The following is a 16756-nucleotide window of genomic DNA, read 5'->3' as shown; positions in this document are numbered from 1 at the left end:
CGGGCCCCGCCGCCCCCGCTGGGCTGCAGCCCGGCAGGCCTGGCGCGTCCTCGCGGGGGCGGCGGTGTCCCGGGCTGGGGCCGCGGCCCCGCTCCCGCGGCGGGGAGGGGGCTGTTTACCGCGGCAACCGGCGGCCTGGCTCCGCCCCCCCGCCCCCGCCACGCAGAATGCGGCGCCGGCGATGACTTTGCAGAAAATACTTAAATTCAATAAAACGAATGAGCCCGGGCTGGTGCCTCCTCTCCCTCCAGAGGGCGGCGGGCGAGGCCGTGGGGGCGACCCTCGGGGCGCGGTGCCGCCTCTTCACTCCCAGAGCCGGGCCGCCACGGTGGGTGCCGGGACCCCACGCCCTTGGGAGCTCTGCGGACACGGACGGGGGACCGGGTACCCCTTTCCCAGCTCGGGGCGTCTTCCCTCGCGGCCCCCACCGGCGCCCAGCGCGAACCACGGTCCCCACATCACCTGCCCGCGGCCGCCTGCTCCCCGCCGCGACCTCCTGCCCGTCACCCGCCTGCGGCCCGGGCCGGCCCCTGGCTGGGCGCTGGGGGCCTGCGCTTCTGGGCCCGGCTCCCTGCCCCTTCCGGCCTCCATCCCCCCACCCGACACCCGCGTCCACCCCGCGTCGCCCTCGGAAGGTCCCGCAGAGCCCGCTCTTCATTGTCCTGCGGCCCGTCCCCCCCCATAGGTGCGCGCACCAGCGTGTGCAAGTGCGTGGCTGGGGTACCCTCACTCCATAGTCACCCGGTAAACCCTCTGAGCGCGTTTGCAGCTGGGTCACCGTTGCCCTGCCTCCGGGGGTGGGGGTGGGGGCGCAGGCCGGGCTGGTGGGGTGGGGTGGGGGGAGCATGGCCTGTGCCAGGGGCCATCGTTATGTTTTTTAAAGATTGGGGTGACATTGCCAATGGGAGTCCGTTTCTATACCCAGTGCTATGGGTCTTAATGTACGTTTCTCCGCCCCCCTCCCCCATAGTCACTAAGGCAGTGGGCTGCTTCCAGTGCCAACAACACAACCCAGACCCCCCACAGCCAGGCGTCCCCCCCCCCACCACCCCTCCCCCATTAGCACAGACACCTTACAGCCACCGAGAACCCCGAGTGGTGCTGCCCCACGGCCAGCCCGGGTGGACATGGCAGGTGCCCGCCCCTGGGCCTCGGACAGTGTTCAGGGCCCCATTCCCCGCCAGATAGCTCCTACCTGGGCGCCTGTAGGGGGTGGGTCGCCCCGTCATTGGGCAGCCCTGGGGGTCCCCCTTCACCCCGCAGGCCCAGTCACAGGAGGCTGTGGTCAGGGCACAAGGTGACCTGGTAACCAGGCGAATGGGGGACAGGGACAGCCACACAGGTGGCCAAGCAGGACCATTTCTGGGGACAGAGCCTCCTCACCCACGGCAGCCGTTCATGGGGCGTCTTTGGAGCCTGGTCCTCAGGCTCAGGCCAGCGTGGGCCCGGCTGGGCCACCAGAACCTCAGTCCCTACGTGTCAGCAGGAAGATGGCCTCCCGGGTGCCCAGGGAGCACTAGGGGCCTGGGTGGCCTCGGGACCCGGTGTGGACCTGCCTTGGCCCCGCCACGCCCCCTGTGCCCGGATCCTTTGTGGGACCCTCAGGAAGGTCCCGGGGGCTCTGCAGCCTTTGAAAAGCCGTCTCCCCTCACCCCATCCAACTCACTCCGCCTGGGCCTCCCGCTCCTGTCCCAGCTGCCTTCCTGGAGGCGGGGCCACAGCCCTCCACAGGAGGGAGGGAGCTGCAGGTCTGAGGGGTCACTGCTCTGGTCTCACGGTTCAGACAGTAGTGACCTCTAACCCCAGGAGGGCGGCACGCAGCTGCGTGGTGAGGAGCCCGACCCTGGGAAGGAAGGCGAGTGGGCCACGTCCGTCGAGCAGTGCCTGTCCCACCCCAGGGATGGTGGGTGCAGACCCCCTGGGGTACACTCCCACCCCAGGTCAGACCTCAGGACACTGTGGCCGTGATGGGCGGAGGGTGCCAGGCCTCACTGTCCCATCGCATGGCTGTCGAGGTGCCACTGGGTGGTCCCCCAGCCCAGGGATTCCGCCCCCAACAGGCGGCCCTGAGGCCAGGCCCAAGCTCCAGCCTCTGCGCTACTCCCTGGACGCACGGCCAGACTTGGGTCCGACACCCTTCCTGGGCCCGGGGTGCTGGTCCCCAGGCCTGGTGCCGCCCACGAGGGACACCCCCAACGTGTGCATGCTCCCAGCCTCTCTTGGAAACGGTCCCCAAGCATCTACACCCGAGGGCAGCTCCTGGCCCAGGGGTGAGCAGGGGCCACACACGCCACCACCTCTGGGGCCGCCGCAGGCAGAGCCCCCCAGTGCCCACGGCTTCACACGGCCAGTGGGTGACTGAGCACTGGCTCGAGGACCCGGGAGGACGGTGTGGCTCTGTCCCCCACCTGGTGCTCTGAGTGGAAAGCCACGCTGGGGTCTCACGCAAGTGTTTATTTTGGTGATGGGCCGTGGTGTAGTGACTACAGTGCCAGGAAGGGGCCGGGCAGGGCTGATGGTCGGGCAGGCACCGTCCTGCCCAGCGGCCCCCATGCTTGTGGCCAAGACAGCAGGAGGCCGCCGTGACCATGGCAGACAGAGGCTCGTGCCCTCCCTTGCAGTAGGGACTCCAGGCAAGGTCCCGGGTCCCTTGTTCCTAGGCTCCCGGCTCCTCTAAGCAGGGAGGCTGCACAGCTCAGCCCCAGCTCAGCTGTGGGAGGCGGCAGCCAGTGCACTGGGCTCCCTGCAGGGCTCAGGCTCAGGACCCCGAGGTGAGCTGGGCAGGTGCCTCTTCATGGTGTGGTTTTATGAGGAGCACGTGTCTATGGAGGCTGTGCAGGGAGGGGTGATGCCAACCGTCCGTTGCTAGACAGAGCGCCTCCACAGCCCCGGAGCAGGCGCAGGGGCGAGGCAGGGAGGTGGGGCTCAGCCCTCCAGGTGCCGCAGCTCGGGCGGCAGGTCACAGCCGGTGTATGCGCCATTGGTGATGCTGTATTCCAGCAACGCGCCGAAGCAGGGGTCCTGGGGGGACATAGGAGCGGGCCTTAGAGTGGGCAGGGCGGACAGCCCCCACCGCTCCCTGGGGGCGGCAGCTCACCCTGACCAGGACGTAGGGGTTTCCCAGCACGATCAGCAGGGCTTTGGGCCTGGTGACGGCCACATTGAACCGCTTTGAGTTGGACAAGAAACCCAGGAAATACCTATCGTCTTCAAAACGGTCTTCGTTCGACCGCACCTGGAAGCACAAAGGCGGAGAAAAAGGTGTTTCAAGTTTCTGGCGTGGAAAGAACTCTTGACATATGAAAACATTAAACAAAAAACATCGTCAGTGTGACCTCATTTTTGGTTAAAAGAGAAAAAAGCAGCCCTGGCTGACATGGCTCAGTGGTTAGAGCATCGGCCTATACACTGGAGGGTCTTGGGTTCGATTCCGGTCAAGGGCATGTACTTGGGCTGCAGGTCCGATCCCCACCCCCGGTCAGGGTGCATGTGGGAGGCAACCTATCGATGTGTCTGTCACATCAATGTTTCTCTCCGCCCCCGCCCCGCCCTTCCCTTCCATTCTCTAAAAAAAAACAGTGGGGAAAAAATATCCAAGCCCTAACCGGTGTGGCTCAGTGGACAGAGTGTCGGCCTGCGGACTGAAGGGTCCTGGGTTCGATTCCAGTCAAGGGCATGTACCTTGGTTGCGGGCACATCCCAAGTAGAGGGTGTGCAGGAGGCAGCTGACCAATATTTCTCACTCATCGATGTATCTAACTCTCTATCCCTCTCCCTTCCTCTCTGTAAAAAATCAATAAAATATATTTTTTAAAAAATCCAAGTATCCTCACTCCTGGATGAGGGTAAAAAAAAGGGAAAAAGCAGCAGGGGGTGGGGGAGGAGCCTCACTGCCCTCTGTCTGCACAACATGGGCCCAACCCTATGGGCTCAGCACAGAGTGTCGGGGTGACCAGGGAGTTGGGGTGACTCCGGGAGTCGGGGTGACTCCGGGTGTCGGGGTGATGGTGGTTCTTTTCCCGATTCTCTAGGGCCCCCCAGGAACAGGGCACCTACGGTTGAGATGATGATCACCAAATGCTCTTGCCCTTGGAACTCCTCTACTGATCCGACCTTTATGTCCATCAGATCCACATTTCTCAAAAGAATTTTTATTTTCTCCACCTTTGAAGCAGATAAAAAAGATTAAAGATACAATTTTACAAAGCTGACCACTTCTTCCCACATTGCAGCAGAAGTCCATGCTGACAACGTGCAGTGCTGCTTCTCAATCCCAATCATATGTCCCCCGACTCCAGGGCTGGGCTCAGTGCCCGTTTCTATGGAGGTGAGGGCAGCTCTGCCCTGTGGGGCCCTCCCCGGCCTGAGCCTTCACCACACCTGTGGCCTGGAGACAGGCGGCGTGCCCTCCTCTGTGGCAGCGTCACAGGCAGCCGGGAGGAGGACAGACGCTGTGACGAGTGGCCACGGAGCCAGGAGAAGGCGAGCTCGCCCTCAGGAGCGGGAACGGCCGAGTTGAGCCAGATGTTTGGAGACGAGATCTCCAATGGGGGTTGGAAAAAAAGGCCCCATTTGAAATCTTGGAAGAACGAGTATTTGAAAGAAAACTCGATGGCAGGCGACTCCTCCCCAGGACGCTGGGGCGGTGCTGAGGGTGCAGGCACGGGAGGGTCAGAGAGCAGGAGGGGACACCCGGGAGCCCGGCCAGAGGTCCCGCAGACGCTGCGGGGAGACTGTCCCCACTGAGAATAAGGGAGTGCTCACCGGGTGGAAAGATGCTCCTGAAAACAAGGCAGGCAGCGAGCAGGTGTCCTGGCAGCGCATCTGCTGCAGGACAAAGGCCAACCCTGCCCACACCTGCCGGCAGGGGACTAAGGTCAGGCTGAGGTGGTCAGTGCCGCGTCTGCCACGCACCGGCCTCTGCTGAGACGACGACGAGAAGACAAACTTCAGGAGACAGCGCAGAGACCAGCGGTGCAGGCGGCACCGGTAAGCGACCCAACTCCAAAGCAATCGGCATGCTGACCAATTGTTCCAAGAAGAAACACGTGTTCTGGTAAAAGGTGGGATTTCTAAAACTCACCAGAAAGAGCACAAAGGGAAGAACCGGGGGTGGGGCAGGTCTGGAGGCTCACCATGAGGGCCTCAGCCCAGATGCCAGCTCAGCCTGAGCCCCAGCAGCCAGGCTGGCGGTCCCGGGGGCGGGGGGGCCGCGAGGGAGGGGAGCCCAGGTGTGCACGGGAGCCGTGTGTGCAGCAGACACACACCACAGACCAGTCACACAGACCCTCGCCATGACCACCCACACAACGCAGAGGGCTGGACCTCCACAACAAAGTGGGAAAACACACCTCACGTCACGACAGGGAAGGGTTTCTTAGACAAAAAACAAACAGCACAGACCACGAAGGGAACGGTTTACACGTCCCATGTGCATGTGACTACATGGAAAGAACAAACACACCCACACACGGAGGGAACCAGGGACAAGGCCTGGCTGAGACGGTGTCGGGAACACTCGACCACCAAGGGCCCGGGTGCAGAAATAATGCTGACTCAGCGCAACCTGCAGACACCACCTCAGAGCAACAGAGGGGGCACTGGATTCAAACAGGATTTTAAAAACCCTCACCTGGGGATATGTTTTCTTTATTTTTAAATAAATATATATTTTTTATTGATTTCAGAGAACGAGAGAGAGGGATAGAAACATCAATGATGAGAGAAAACCATAGATCGGCTGCCTCCTGTACGCCCCACACGGGGGCTCGAGCCCACAACCCAGGCATGTGCCCTGACCAGAATAGAACTGTGACCTCCTGGTTCATAGATAGATGCTCAACCACTGAGCCACACCGGCCGGGCTGTTTTATTGATTTTAGAGAGAGAAGAAGGTGGGGGGGGGGGAGGCAGGGAGGGGGAGAGAGGGAGAGGGAGAAACATCAGTTGCCTCCTGTATGTGCCCAAACCAGGGACTGAACCCTCAACCTAGGTATGCGCCTGACTGGGAATCAACCCTATGACCCTTGTGGTGACGGGACCTTGTCTGACTGAGCCACCTGACCAGGCTAAACAGGAATTTTGACGAAACATTATGGCCAGTAAACATGAAAAGACTAGAAGCACAGTGCGCGAAATTGCACGGCCCCGCCCGCCCGTGCCAGCCACAGGCCTTTTATAACACAGATTCTCAAGTCCCTGACAACCCCAGGGGAACCCTCTTCCCCACTCAGGCAGCTGCAGGTGTGGGCACCGTGGGATTTGCAGACACGGGAGATGGGAGACCAGGGTGGGCCCAGGGCAGATGGAGGACGTGCACAGTGAGTACAGGGGTGACAACTTCACACTGGGACAGGTGAGCATGGAGGCGGGCTCACCCAGGTGCCTGCACACCCAGCCCCAGGACCCGGGTGTGGAAGGCCAGGGGAGCCCCGCGGATGCCACGCGACGAGCTCGTGTCCTGTTCCTGCGTGGCCTCCACGGACAGGAAGCACCGAGCGGCGGGGGCGGGGCCCACCTGCTTGCGGTAGGGCGTGATCACGCCGATGTCCTGCGCGGACACCTGGCTGCAGAGGCTCCGGGCCAGGAGGCAGCTGTAGCGCATGACCTGCACGGCCTCGGCCGGGTTGAACCAGGATGGGCTCCTCCCTTCCCGCGCTTCGCTGCCCTGTCAGGTTGGGAGACAAGAGAGACAGGGCGTCACGAGGCCCGTTTACCAGCTGCACTCGCTACGGGCCGTGAACGGGGAGCTGAGCAGGCGCTGGGACAGGCAGAGGTGAGGGGCCTGGCTACGGAACCGGAACCGGCTCAGCTGCAGTGAGGCCCAAGGACGGGGGCATGAGGAGGGCAGTGTCCCGTGAGGACAGTGACGGGGGCGGGGGGGTGGGGCATGCACATGCCGGTGGGGAACAGAGCCCGGGAGCCAGGATGGCTGAGGTGGCAGTGACCGGTGTGGTCAGTGCGGGAGCCCCTCGGGCCAGGCCAGGCCCAACCCCTCGCTCTGGCTGCCCCCCTCCTGTGGAAGGTGCGCCCTCCTCTCTCCGGCCTGCAGGGAAGACAGGAGGATGACCAGCGTGCACAGGCCATCACTGCAGATCAAGGAAATGCAAACCCAAACCTCAGGGCCCGCCTACGCCCACCAGGACGGCCACAACTAAAGACAGACACGGTGCCTGGCGCCCAGCGTGAGGTGGTTCAGCCGCCGTGGAGAACGTGTACAGGCCCTCAGAACCCGAAAGCAGAGTTCCCCTCTGGCTCAGGCGTTCACCCACAAGAACAGAATTAACGCCGGGACCCAGCCAAGTAGATGTGGGAGCAGCCTGAGCGTCCGTGCAACCTGGGAAGCACACGCGGCCCAGGCACACGATGGGAGACCCCCGCGAGGCACATGCACGCGGCCCGAGGGCTCGGAGCAGACGCAGGGGTGATGGGGGCACCAGGGCAGGGGGGGTGAGGGTGAGTGGGACAGTGTCCGTCCGGGAAGATGGAGAGCTCTGATGACCGACTATAACACAAGGGGCCCGTGCTACCCCCCCTCCCCCGCGCCCCCCCCCGCCGAACTGGGCCCTGCTGGCGAATGCAGCCGACCGGACATGGTGTGTTTCGCCACAACTGAAACAGCACACACAGAGCAGTGAGAATGCACTGACTCGCCCTGGCTGGTTTGGCTCAGTGGATAGAGCATCGGCCTGCAAACTGCAAGGTCCCAGGTTCGATTCTGGTCAAGGGCACATGCCTGGGTTGTGGGCTTGATCCCCAGTAGGGGACGTGCAGGAGGCAGCCAATCAATGATTCTCTCATCATTGATATTTATCTCTCTCTCCATCTTCCTTCCTCTCTGAAATCAATACAAATATATTAAAAAAAAAAAAAGAAGAATGCACTGACTTCCAGGAGTTTTCGCTGAGGGACTTGACTGGCCCCTGGATCTCCGATGGGAGGTCGGGAACCAGCAGCGAGAGGAGCGGGCTGTCCTCAGAGGGAGCACCAGTCAACGGGCACCAGCCGCGCAGCAGAGATGAGGGGGACGAAGGGCAGAGTCCGCACTAACGACAGGCTCTTACACGGGTGCAGTGTGACGCCCGCAGCTGCTCAGAAGCGGCCCTGAAGCGAGGAAGGAGGGATGAACCCGGGAAGGGGCGTCGATGTCTCACCAGGTGGGACGGAAAGGAAACCAGGACAGGGCACAACCTAAACTGCAGGCGCGGCGCAACAGGGAGCACAGGCGGCAAGGCCTCAGGCGCCGGGGGGATCTGGTGTGGAAGCCAGATCACTGCCTGGCCAGGGGGAGGCCGAGCAGACAGGATCCAGGTCAGGACACAGAGGAGCTGACGGACAAGCTCCACAAGTAAATTTTAAAAATCCACGTGAAACTTACATCGTCAACAGAGAAGGTGAGCTTTTGTGTGTCCTTAGAACATCTACTAAAACAGTCCCACTGGGCCACAGATCTGTAAAAGCCGGGGCCACAGGCCTGGCCTTCATCAGAACCAACGCAACTCGGCATAAAAAGAGGCGACCACAGCACTCCAAGCCCCTTGGAAGTCAAGGAAAACGTGTCTCTGTGAGCCTCGATCGAAAAGAAAATGGGGAGTCACCAGGACCAGGGGGTGCAGGAGCCATGCGGAGCAGAGCTGCGCCCAGGCCCTGCCTCCTTGTACGGGTCCCCCCATGGGGCTAGTGAGGGGCAGGGCGGGCCACAGAGCTGAAGTTCAGGGGCAGGATGGACTGAAAGCTGAAGTGAACGAAGCAGAAAACTAGCAGGAGGAAACAGAGTGAGTCCAAAGCTGGTTTCCACACAGACCAGAGGTCGGCACAGCCTGGGCTCCGACGGGCCACACAGGCAGGCCATGCAGCCGGAGACCGGTGGGAGCTGGTTCAGGGTGAGCTGCTGTGCCCCCAGCACTGAGGGTCGCAGGCCCTGTGCTCGCCGAGCTGAGCCCCCTCCTCCTCGCATCGGGGCCACACACTCACCCGCACGCCGTGGAAGACGAGGGGGAAGCCTTTCTTGGGGAGCTTCTCCCAGCCCAGCAAGGAGGTCACCACCTTGGGGTCGGCACAGACCTCGAGCTCCTTGTGATAGAAGAGCCGGGAGGGCAGGGCCAGCAGGGCCGCGTGGGACCTGTAGTTCTTCACCAGCTTGGTCACCTGCAGGGAGAGCGCGGCAGGGGCAGCCCCGTCAGCACGCGCCTCGTCCTGCTGCAGGGAAGTGATGCCCCCCCCCCCCCCCCCGCCCCACCGCCCAGACCTCCCGGCCTCTCATCGCCGCCTGAGCAGAAAGTGACCTTGGCCCCTCAGAAGGTCCATTTTAATAGCAAAGTGACCTTTGGGAAAACAAGAGCAGGAGGCCAGGCCCTGCTGCCCAGCCTGTGGGCACCTGGAAGGGCGTTCTGCCCACAGGGCCGTCCTGCCATCCAGCAAAGCCCAGCCCCAGGCCCTGGCACAGGGCGGGCAGACGCCCTCTCCTAGGCAGGAGGCGCCAGGCCACCGCCAGCCCTCCTTGTGGGGCAGTTTCATGGCTCCCAACGACCCCTCTCAAGGAGTCGACCCCGCCTCCATGTCCTCCCCACTCCCCAGGTGACCTGCCCGTCCACGGCCATGCTCCTCTGTCCCGGGGGCAAGCTCCGCGGCGCCGGCACTGGGATCAGAGGGCAGCACGCGGGGAGGGGCCCACGACCCCGGCCGGCTCCAGCACTGGGCCCTGCAGTGCAGATTCCTGTGGCCCCGTCTGCACTGGGCCACCCCATGGGCACCCTGTGCGGTCCCTCAGGGGCCCGGCACCATGGGGTCTGGCTCACCAGCAGGGGGTTGTAGGCGCCACAAGCACCGAACGCGTCCTCGTCTCGCAGGTACACGGGCCGGGACATGAGCCTCTCCAGCATGGACACGTTCAGCCCGTAGGCCATGGCCAGCCGGGACTTGATCACGGGCCCGAGCTGCATGGGGTCCCCGGCCAGGACGATCTGCCACACAGACGGGACCCGCTGCAGGGACAGCGGCTGCAGCCCACTCAGAGTGTCAGCCACAGCGTGCGTCGGGGGAGGGCGGCGGAGGCAGGAGCGCAGCCCCAGGCCTGGACACAGCCTGACCCCTGGGGACTGAGGGAGGAGGTGGGACTCGAATGTCCCGTCAGCCAGGGTGAGTGTGGGGGAGGGTTGACGGGCCTTGGGCTGACCCCAGTCACTACCAGAGGCCAGTGCTCAGCCCAGGACAGAGGGACAGGTCGGGGCAGAGAGGTGCTCCAGGGCCTCTAGTCTCTGCACCCAACACGGGTGCCAGCGACCACGCGCACGCGCACGTGTGTGCGTGTGCGAGTGTGAGAATGTGTGAGTGCGACTGCATGTGTGTGTGTGTGAGAGAGAGTGCGTGTGAGCGTGTGTGAGAGAGGAGAGGAAGGGAGGCAGCCCTTTCCCCCGTGTGCCCAGGGACCAGGATGGTGCCGACAGGCGGACGGCACAGCAAGGCCTCACCTGGCCGCTGATGTCGGAGACCAGCCCCAGAGGAATGAGGCACTCCGGCTCACTGGCCTGTCCGGCTTCATCCACAAACACATGTGTGAAGTGTCCGACGCTGGAGCCAAAGACGAAAGTGGTCGCCTCGGTCAGTGTCCCTGGGGCTCGGTGGCCAGCCCGGGAGGCACCCACAGCCCATCAGGAGACTGAGTTCCCGTCCCCACCGGACCCTACCCCACACGCCTGTTTCAAAAGTCTTAGAGGGGACAGGTGAGGGGCTGCACGGTGGGGAGCTGCTGGGCGGCCGTGGTCCAGGCTGGGGACTGCCGCCCACCGCAGGGGCCTGGGCTGGAGCCCCGCTCCCTCACGCAGAAGCTGGGCGACCTTGGGCAGGCCCTCCTCCTCTCTGTGCCTTGGTTTCCCCAAGGTTTCGGGCGGAGTGCGACAGGGTAAGCTGGTCAGGTGGGCACTGGGCAACATTCCCACGTGGGGAGACTGCCCGAGTCATGCTCTCAGCTGGAGCTGCTGCCGCCAGGACAGCCTTGGGTGGAGCCAGGCCTTGAGCCCCCAACCATGGACGGAGACCCCAGTGCGGGGCCCCTGCTCACATGGAGCCGCCAGCAGTGCTGGGCCCGTTGCCCTGACTGGCCGTCAGCTCGCTCAGATACAGGCCTGAGTCTGTGCATCTCAAATGAACGCCCCCCCCCCCGCCCCCGCCCCAGGATGGGCAGCTCACTCATTTTCTACCTCACGCCTGTCTCTGCTGGAGAGCTTCACAGCAGGCACCTTCCTGGGAACATAAGCCCTTAAACTCTGGATCCCGAACGGCCTCCGGCTCCTTAGCTTCCTCCGTGAGGCCAGGCCGCTTCTTGCTCACCCTCCTCAGCCTCCCGAGGCCCCCGCCCCGCCCACTGAGTGGTGGTCCTGCCACGGTCCCCTCGGCCCCTCCTGTCCCTCCAGCGAAACAAGGTGCTTCCTGCCTCTGGTCTGGGTGCCACCTGCACGCTCGCTCCTTCCCCACCCTCTGGGACCGCCCTCCTGGAAACCTTGGGGCCCTGTCGCCCTGGGGTCTCAGCACAAACCCCCTTCCTTGGAGGAGCCCCCTGACCTGCTGTCAGGACAGAGGCCTCTCCCGCCGCCCCGCCCGCCACGCTCACCGCACTCCGATCTGGTAGAAGAGGCCGGCGCTGCTGCAGGTGCTGATGATGATGCGGAAGCGCGAGGCCTTCCAGATGTCCTCCCCGTCTTTGCAGTACGCCTTGATGGCCTCGACGATCGTCTGGGGGGGGGGGCAGTTTGTTTTCAAGTTACTAAGTGTCTTTAATTGGACATGATCACAAAGTTGGAAGGACTCCTACAAGCTAACTGTCCTGCTCCACCTCTCAGTTACGACTAAGTAATGACGTAAGACTGTCTTCTTAAATAAAAACCCTTGTATTTTCTTATCAATTTAGTCCCCATTTTATGGACTCTGGAGCCATGAATGTAACATATAACCCTGCAGATCCTTCCCCAAAACATTACTTCTGATGTCACCCATTTCCTAGCTTTGGTCTCTGGCTAATTAGCCCCTCACCTACAAGCAAACCAGCTGAGCTGCCCCCAGACCCAGGAGGGACTGCAGCTGTGAGGGAGGGGCGGGAGCAGGAGGACAGAGGGAGGCTCACCTCCTCGAACCTGCAGGTGGCGTTCACGCGCACCATGCTGCCGGGTCGCAGCAGGCAGCTCTCGTGCAGCCGCAAGCACACGAGGTCGGCCGCGCTGTTGGAGGGCGCACACACCAGAATCCGACTGTCGGGCAGGGCGTGGTACACCTTCACCAGGCACAGGAGGCGGCAGTCAGCGTGGGGCCAGTCCCAGCAGTGGCGCCCTGGCCATGGGAGCAGGTGGTGGGTCCCGCCCGCTGCAGGAGGGCGGCTGGGCACTCTGCATATGTGTTAATCCGAAGCCCCAGGGGGGCAGCGCTACAGGCACACACGCCCCCGCTCGCTGCGACACAGACGGGCCCGCAGGCACCTGCAGACCATCCTGAGACGGGCAAGCAGCTTACTCCTGAGAACAGGAGGCTCCCTCTACACCCGTGAAAGCTTTCACACCCTGCACAGTCCGCAAACACCACAAGACAGACTTTGCTAAACAGAAGCAGCTGGACCTTGCAAACTCTGATTCACATGTAAACAGACAGAGAATTCCGCCCACCCCCCGCCCCCGCCCCAGCCAAGCTCACGGGGACCGCACGGCCTCCGTCACCTGTAACACAGCCTCGATGATGGTCACCGTCTTCCCAGTGCCAGGAGGCCCGAAGAGGACGTACGGGAGGGGGCGGCAGTCGCCACTCAGGATCCTACGCACGGCCAGCTGCTGGTTCTCGTTGAGCAGGGGGTTGAAGAACTCCTTCTCTCGGGCCCCGGGGGTCTGCAGCTCATCGCCTGGGTCCAAGGAAGGCACAGGGTCAGGCAACAGCCAACAACCCGAGCAGCTGGGCACAGAGGCACCAGCACCGGCCCCGGGCAACCAGTCAGCGGGGCGCTCCCGCAGTGCCAGGGCCTGCGCAGCTCGGGAGTCAGCGTCAGAGCAAACGGGGCCTCCCCGCCTCCCCCTTCACGGCAGCAGCGACAGGAAAGGCCACACGGTCGGAAGTCTGTGTCGTGACCAGAGCGTTTGCTCATCTTCCCGTCACACAACTGTCTCGACCACCCTCGACCCCAACAGCGAGCCTCTCGGGCCTAGTCCCAGGGGTGGCCACCGCCCCACAACACGCACCCAGGAGACTCGTCTCCGTAGCCAAGGCCTCCGGTCCCCGTGCGTCCTGGGCACCCGCCTGGCTCGTCTTGGTGGCAGGCTCAGGCTGGTCCTTCTCAGCTTCCCTGTTCTAGAAATAATCACGACCCCCCCCCCAAAAAAATGTGTGTTTGCAGGGTCTCAGTTTAAAAAGAAAACGTAGCCGTCTCCCCACGCAACACTGGCTTCGTGTCCTGAACGGCGTGCTGTCCTGGCACGGACCACAGGTCACTCCCCTTTAAAGCGTGACAAAAACACACAACAGCCGATCAAACGCTGCAACACCGTTTCTGTTTCTCTTCTGATTACCTTTTACTAGAAACTAAGTTGCTAAGTTTGTGAAGACGGCTCCAAAACAACAGCCTTCCCTTCAGCTCAGCGAGTGCGCCTCCTGCCCAGCTCAGGGCGAGGAGAGCCGGAGACCCAGCCTCCTCCGCAGGGGGCACCGAGAGCGCAGGGCAGGTGACGCCCGAGTCTTGGCCCCTGAGGTAAGTGAGTGCTGCTCTGTCCACGGTGCTCACGCCCGAGCCCCCCTGTGGCTGTGGAGCGCAGGGTCCTGCCCCTCGGAAGCCTCTCTGCCCTGTGACCTCCCCTCCCAGGGCTGGGAGCTGCAGGCACAGGGCCTGCCTCGCTTGCTCCGTGCAGGACGCCTGCCCCGTGGTGCCGATAGCAGTGTCTGAAACTCTGGCTTCACGTATTCTGTCTGGAAGGTCAATCCATCCCTGAGTCCACCTTGCTCAGGTGTGCAATGCCCTCCAATTTACCTGCCACCAGCCAGTCCATGAAAGACAACGCTCTGCATTTAAAAGCATCAAGGCTTAGCCCATGCCGAAGGCGAGCCACCTAAACGGCGCAGCATCGCAGCCTCGAGACCAGCAGGCCGGGCGGGACAGGGTGACGCCCCTGGTCTGTGGCCGAAGGACAACACGGATCCACACGACACCCAGCAGGTGACCCGGTGGAACCTCTGCTCTCTCCTTCCGGGGCTCCTGTGGCCGAAGGACAACACGGATCCACACGACACCCAGCAGGTGACCCGGTGGAACCTCTGCTCTCTCCTTCCGGGGCTCCTGTGGCCGCGAGGCACTAACACCGTAATGACTGCCTTTCCGGAGGGGCTGAGCACGGCGAAAGGATTTCTAAACACTGGGTACAATTTAAAAGCCGGTACTTAGCATCGGCTTAAAACGTGCTCACAAAACCAAATGCCCCAGCGCAGGGCCCTCGGAGACACGCCACCACGACAGGAGGCTTTCTGTCAGCGGACACACGACCAAGAGCAACCCCTTTGCGTTCACCCGGAAGACACGTGCAGAGCTGCGGACGGTGCCTGGCTCCGACGGACACACCTCACTGTTCAGAGACCGGGCTGTTGAAGCAAAGACCAAACTGCCTTCGTGACGTTCACAAAGACCACGAACGCCGGCCATCTGCAGGGCGACCCGTCAGACACTTCCAAGCAAGAGTCGCCACACGATGGCTGCCTGACGTACGCAGCCCCCACTGCTCACCAGAACCACGCTGCACGGTCTCGGGTCCCCAGCGCTGTCCTAAGCGTGCCTCGGGCCACCTGTGACCCACCCCCACGCCCGCCACACTGAGCGCGCCCGCAGGCTGAGCCGCGCGGCAGGGTACCTCGGGGGTGGGCTGCCCGTCGCTCTTGCTGTCTCCTGCACAGTTCCAACTGCCTGTCACCTGGGGAGACTGTAAGATGACTTCTTCTGGAAACAACACTTTTAAAACAAGAAAGGGCAACAAGGTGGATGTTACTGAGAAGCATTAAACAGATGCACGAAGAGATGAACGGCTGCAGCAGCCCCGAGTCCGTGTCGTGCACCCTCTACACTCGGCCCCGTGGACGCAGCCACAGCTATGCCACCCAGCACATGCTTGGGAACAAAAGCCATGGTTTGTCTACTTGTAGGTACAAAAGGAATTCTATTAAGAGGGGAGAGCAGAGTGCAGTGGCTTTATTTTCAATAATCTAAGGGTTGTTTTTACATAGTTGAAATAAGACAACACGGAAGCTTCCCAATAGGAAAAACAACACTGGAAATCAGTTTCACTTTTTTTTTGGTTACTCCTCACTTGAGGATATTTTCCCCATTGACTTTAGAGAGAGTGGACGGAAGAGGGAGGGGGAGAGAGAGAAATATTGATGTGAGAGACATCCATCGGTAGCCTCCCGCACACGCCCAGACTGGTGCAGGGAACCTGCCACCCAGGTACGTGCTCTTGACCGGAACGGAACCCTTGGCCCTGCAGTGCACAGGCCAGCGCTCTAACCACTGGGCCACCCGCCAGCCCAGCTTTACTTCTAACGTGGGGGAGGGGACTGTGCCTGCCACGTGCACTCGACGCTGAGGGAACCCGGGCGTCACGGGGCGCTCCACAGCAACAGTACCTTTCACTCCCAAGTGGCTGACGTGCTCAAGTGCAAAGTGACACCGTCTGCTCGTGGTCCTGCGGGGAGAAGACAGCACAAAGCCCGCTGTCGCGGCTGCACACGGGCCGCGCGGGGCTGGGCCTGACCGCGACCGAGTCGAACGCTGTGCACGCTCTACGAAGCATGTGGAGAGACTGCGCTCCCAGGTTCTCACGGCACCGGAGGCCGAGGCCTGGAGGAACGAGGGTGGCGCCAGGGTCTGTGTCAGAGGAAAATCCTAATATCGCACCAACAGGACAGCACAGACTCCTTTCTTTCCAGGAAGGTTTAATGCATGAAGTGGACAAGTAGGAAAAAATAAAAACACAGTGTGAAGTGTTAGGGAAATATTAATATTACTGTAACAATCAGAAAGTAATCCTACTAATAATAGAGAAACATGGTAATTAACCGTAACTTCGCTACCCTTCCCATTGGCTAATCGGCGATATGCAAATTAACCTCCAGCCAAGATGGCGGCCAGCACCCAGGCAGCTGAAGTGAAGGAGGCTGGCTTGCTCCAGTGATGGAGGAAGCCAAGGTTCCCCGCCGGCCGCAGCCCAGCTCTGAGCTCTGGGTGCAACAATGTTGCAATTATAGAAGCTAAACAAACTCCAGATACCTGCTTTCAGCCGGCAACGGCCTCAGAGCTGGAGCTGGCTCTCAGCTCCAGTGACAGCCATAGAAGGTAAATAAATCCCAGAATAAAAAAAAAGAAAAAAAGGAGAGGTTGGGAGCTTTAGTCACCCGCCAGCCTGAAAACGGCCCTCAGCCCCTCACCCAGACTGGCCAGGCACCCCAGTGAGGACCCTCACCCTGAAGGGGGTGTGACCAGCTGCAAACAGCCATCAGCCCGTCATCCAGGGTGGCCAGGCACCCCAGTGGGAACCTCCACCCTGATCCGGGACACCCTTCAGAGCAAACCAGCCGGCCCCCACCCGTGCACCAGGCCTCTATCCTATATAGTAAAAGGGTAATATGCAAACTGACCCCAACAGCAGAAAGACTGGGAATGACTGGTCACTATGACACACACTGACCACCAGGGGGAGCTCTGCTCATCCACAAGCCAGGCTGATGGCTGCCAGTAGAGCGGTGG

At 61.9% G+C, this 16756-nt stretch overlaps 1 protein-coding gene across 1 annotated transcript; it reads right to left on the bottom strand.

Annotated features, from left to right (window-relative positions):
- Positions 1-2440: 2440 nt before the first annotated feature.
- Positions 2441-13757, bottom strand: MOV10L1 (Mov10 like RNA helicase 1). Its single transcript, XM_081084943.1, has 14 exons — positions 13215-13757; positions 12702-12880; positions 12119-12265; positions 11609-11730; positions 10470-10569; positions 9798-9962; positions 8974-9147; positions 7888-8103; positions 6518-6667; positions 4765-5053; positions 4381-4541; positions 4057-4164; positions 3098-3235; positions 2441-3021 (listed from the first exon to the last, which is right to left on the bottom strand). The coding sequence occupies exons 3-8, from the start codon at positions 12152-12154 to the stop codon at positions 8092-8094; spliced, it is 609 nt and encodes a 202-aa protein (XP_080941069.1). The 5' UTR covers positions 12155-12265; positions 12702-12880; positions 13215-13757; the 3' UTR covers positions 2441-3021; positions 3098-3235; positions 4057-4164; positions 4381-4541; positions 4765-5053; positions 6518-6667; positions 7888-8091.
- Positions 13758-16756: the final 2999 nt, after the last annotated feature.

This window comes from Myotis nattereri (genome assembly GCF_964212035.1).
Source record: "Myotis nattereri genome assembly, chromosome: 2".
Taxonomy (NCBI): Eukaryota; Metazoa; Chordata; class Mammalia; order Chiroptera; family Vespertilionidae; genus Myotis; species Myotis nattereri.
This window is presented reverse-complemented; position numbering and strand designations above follow the sequence as displayed.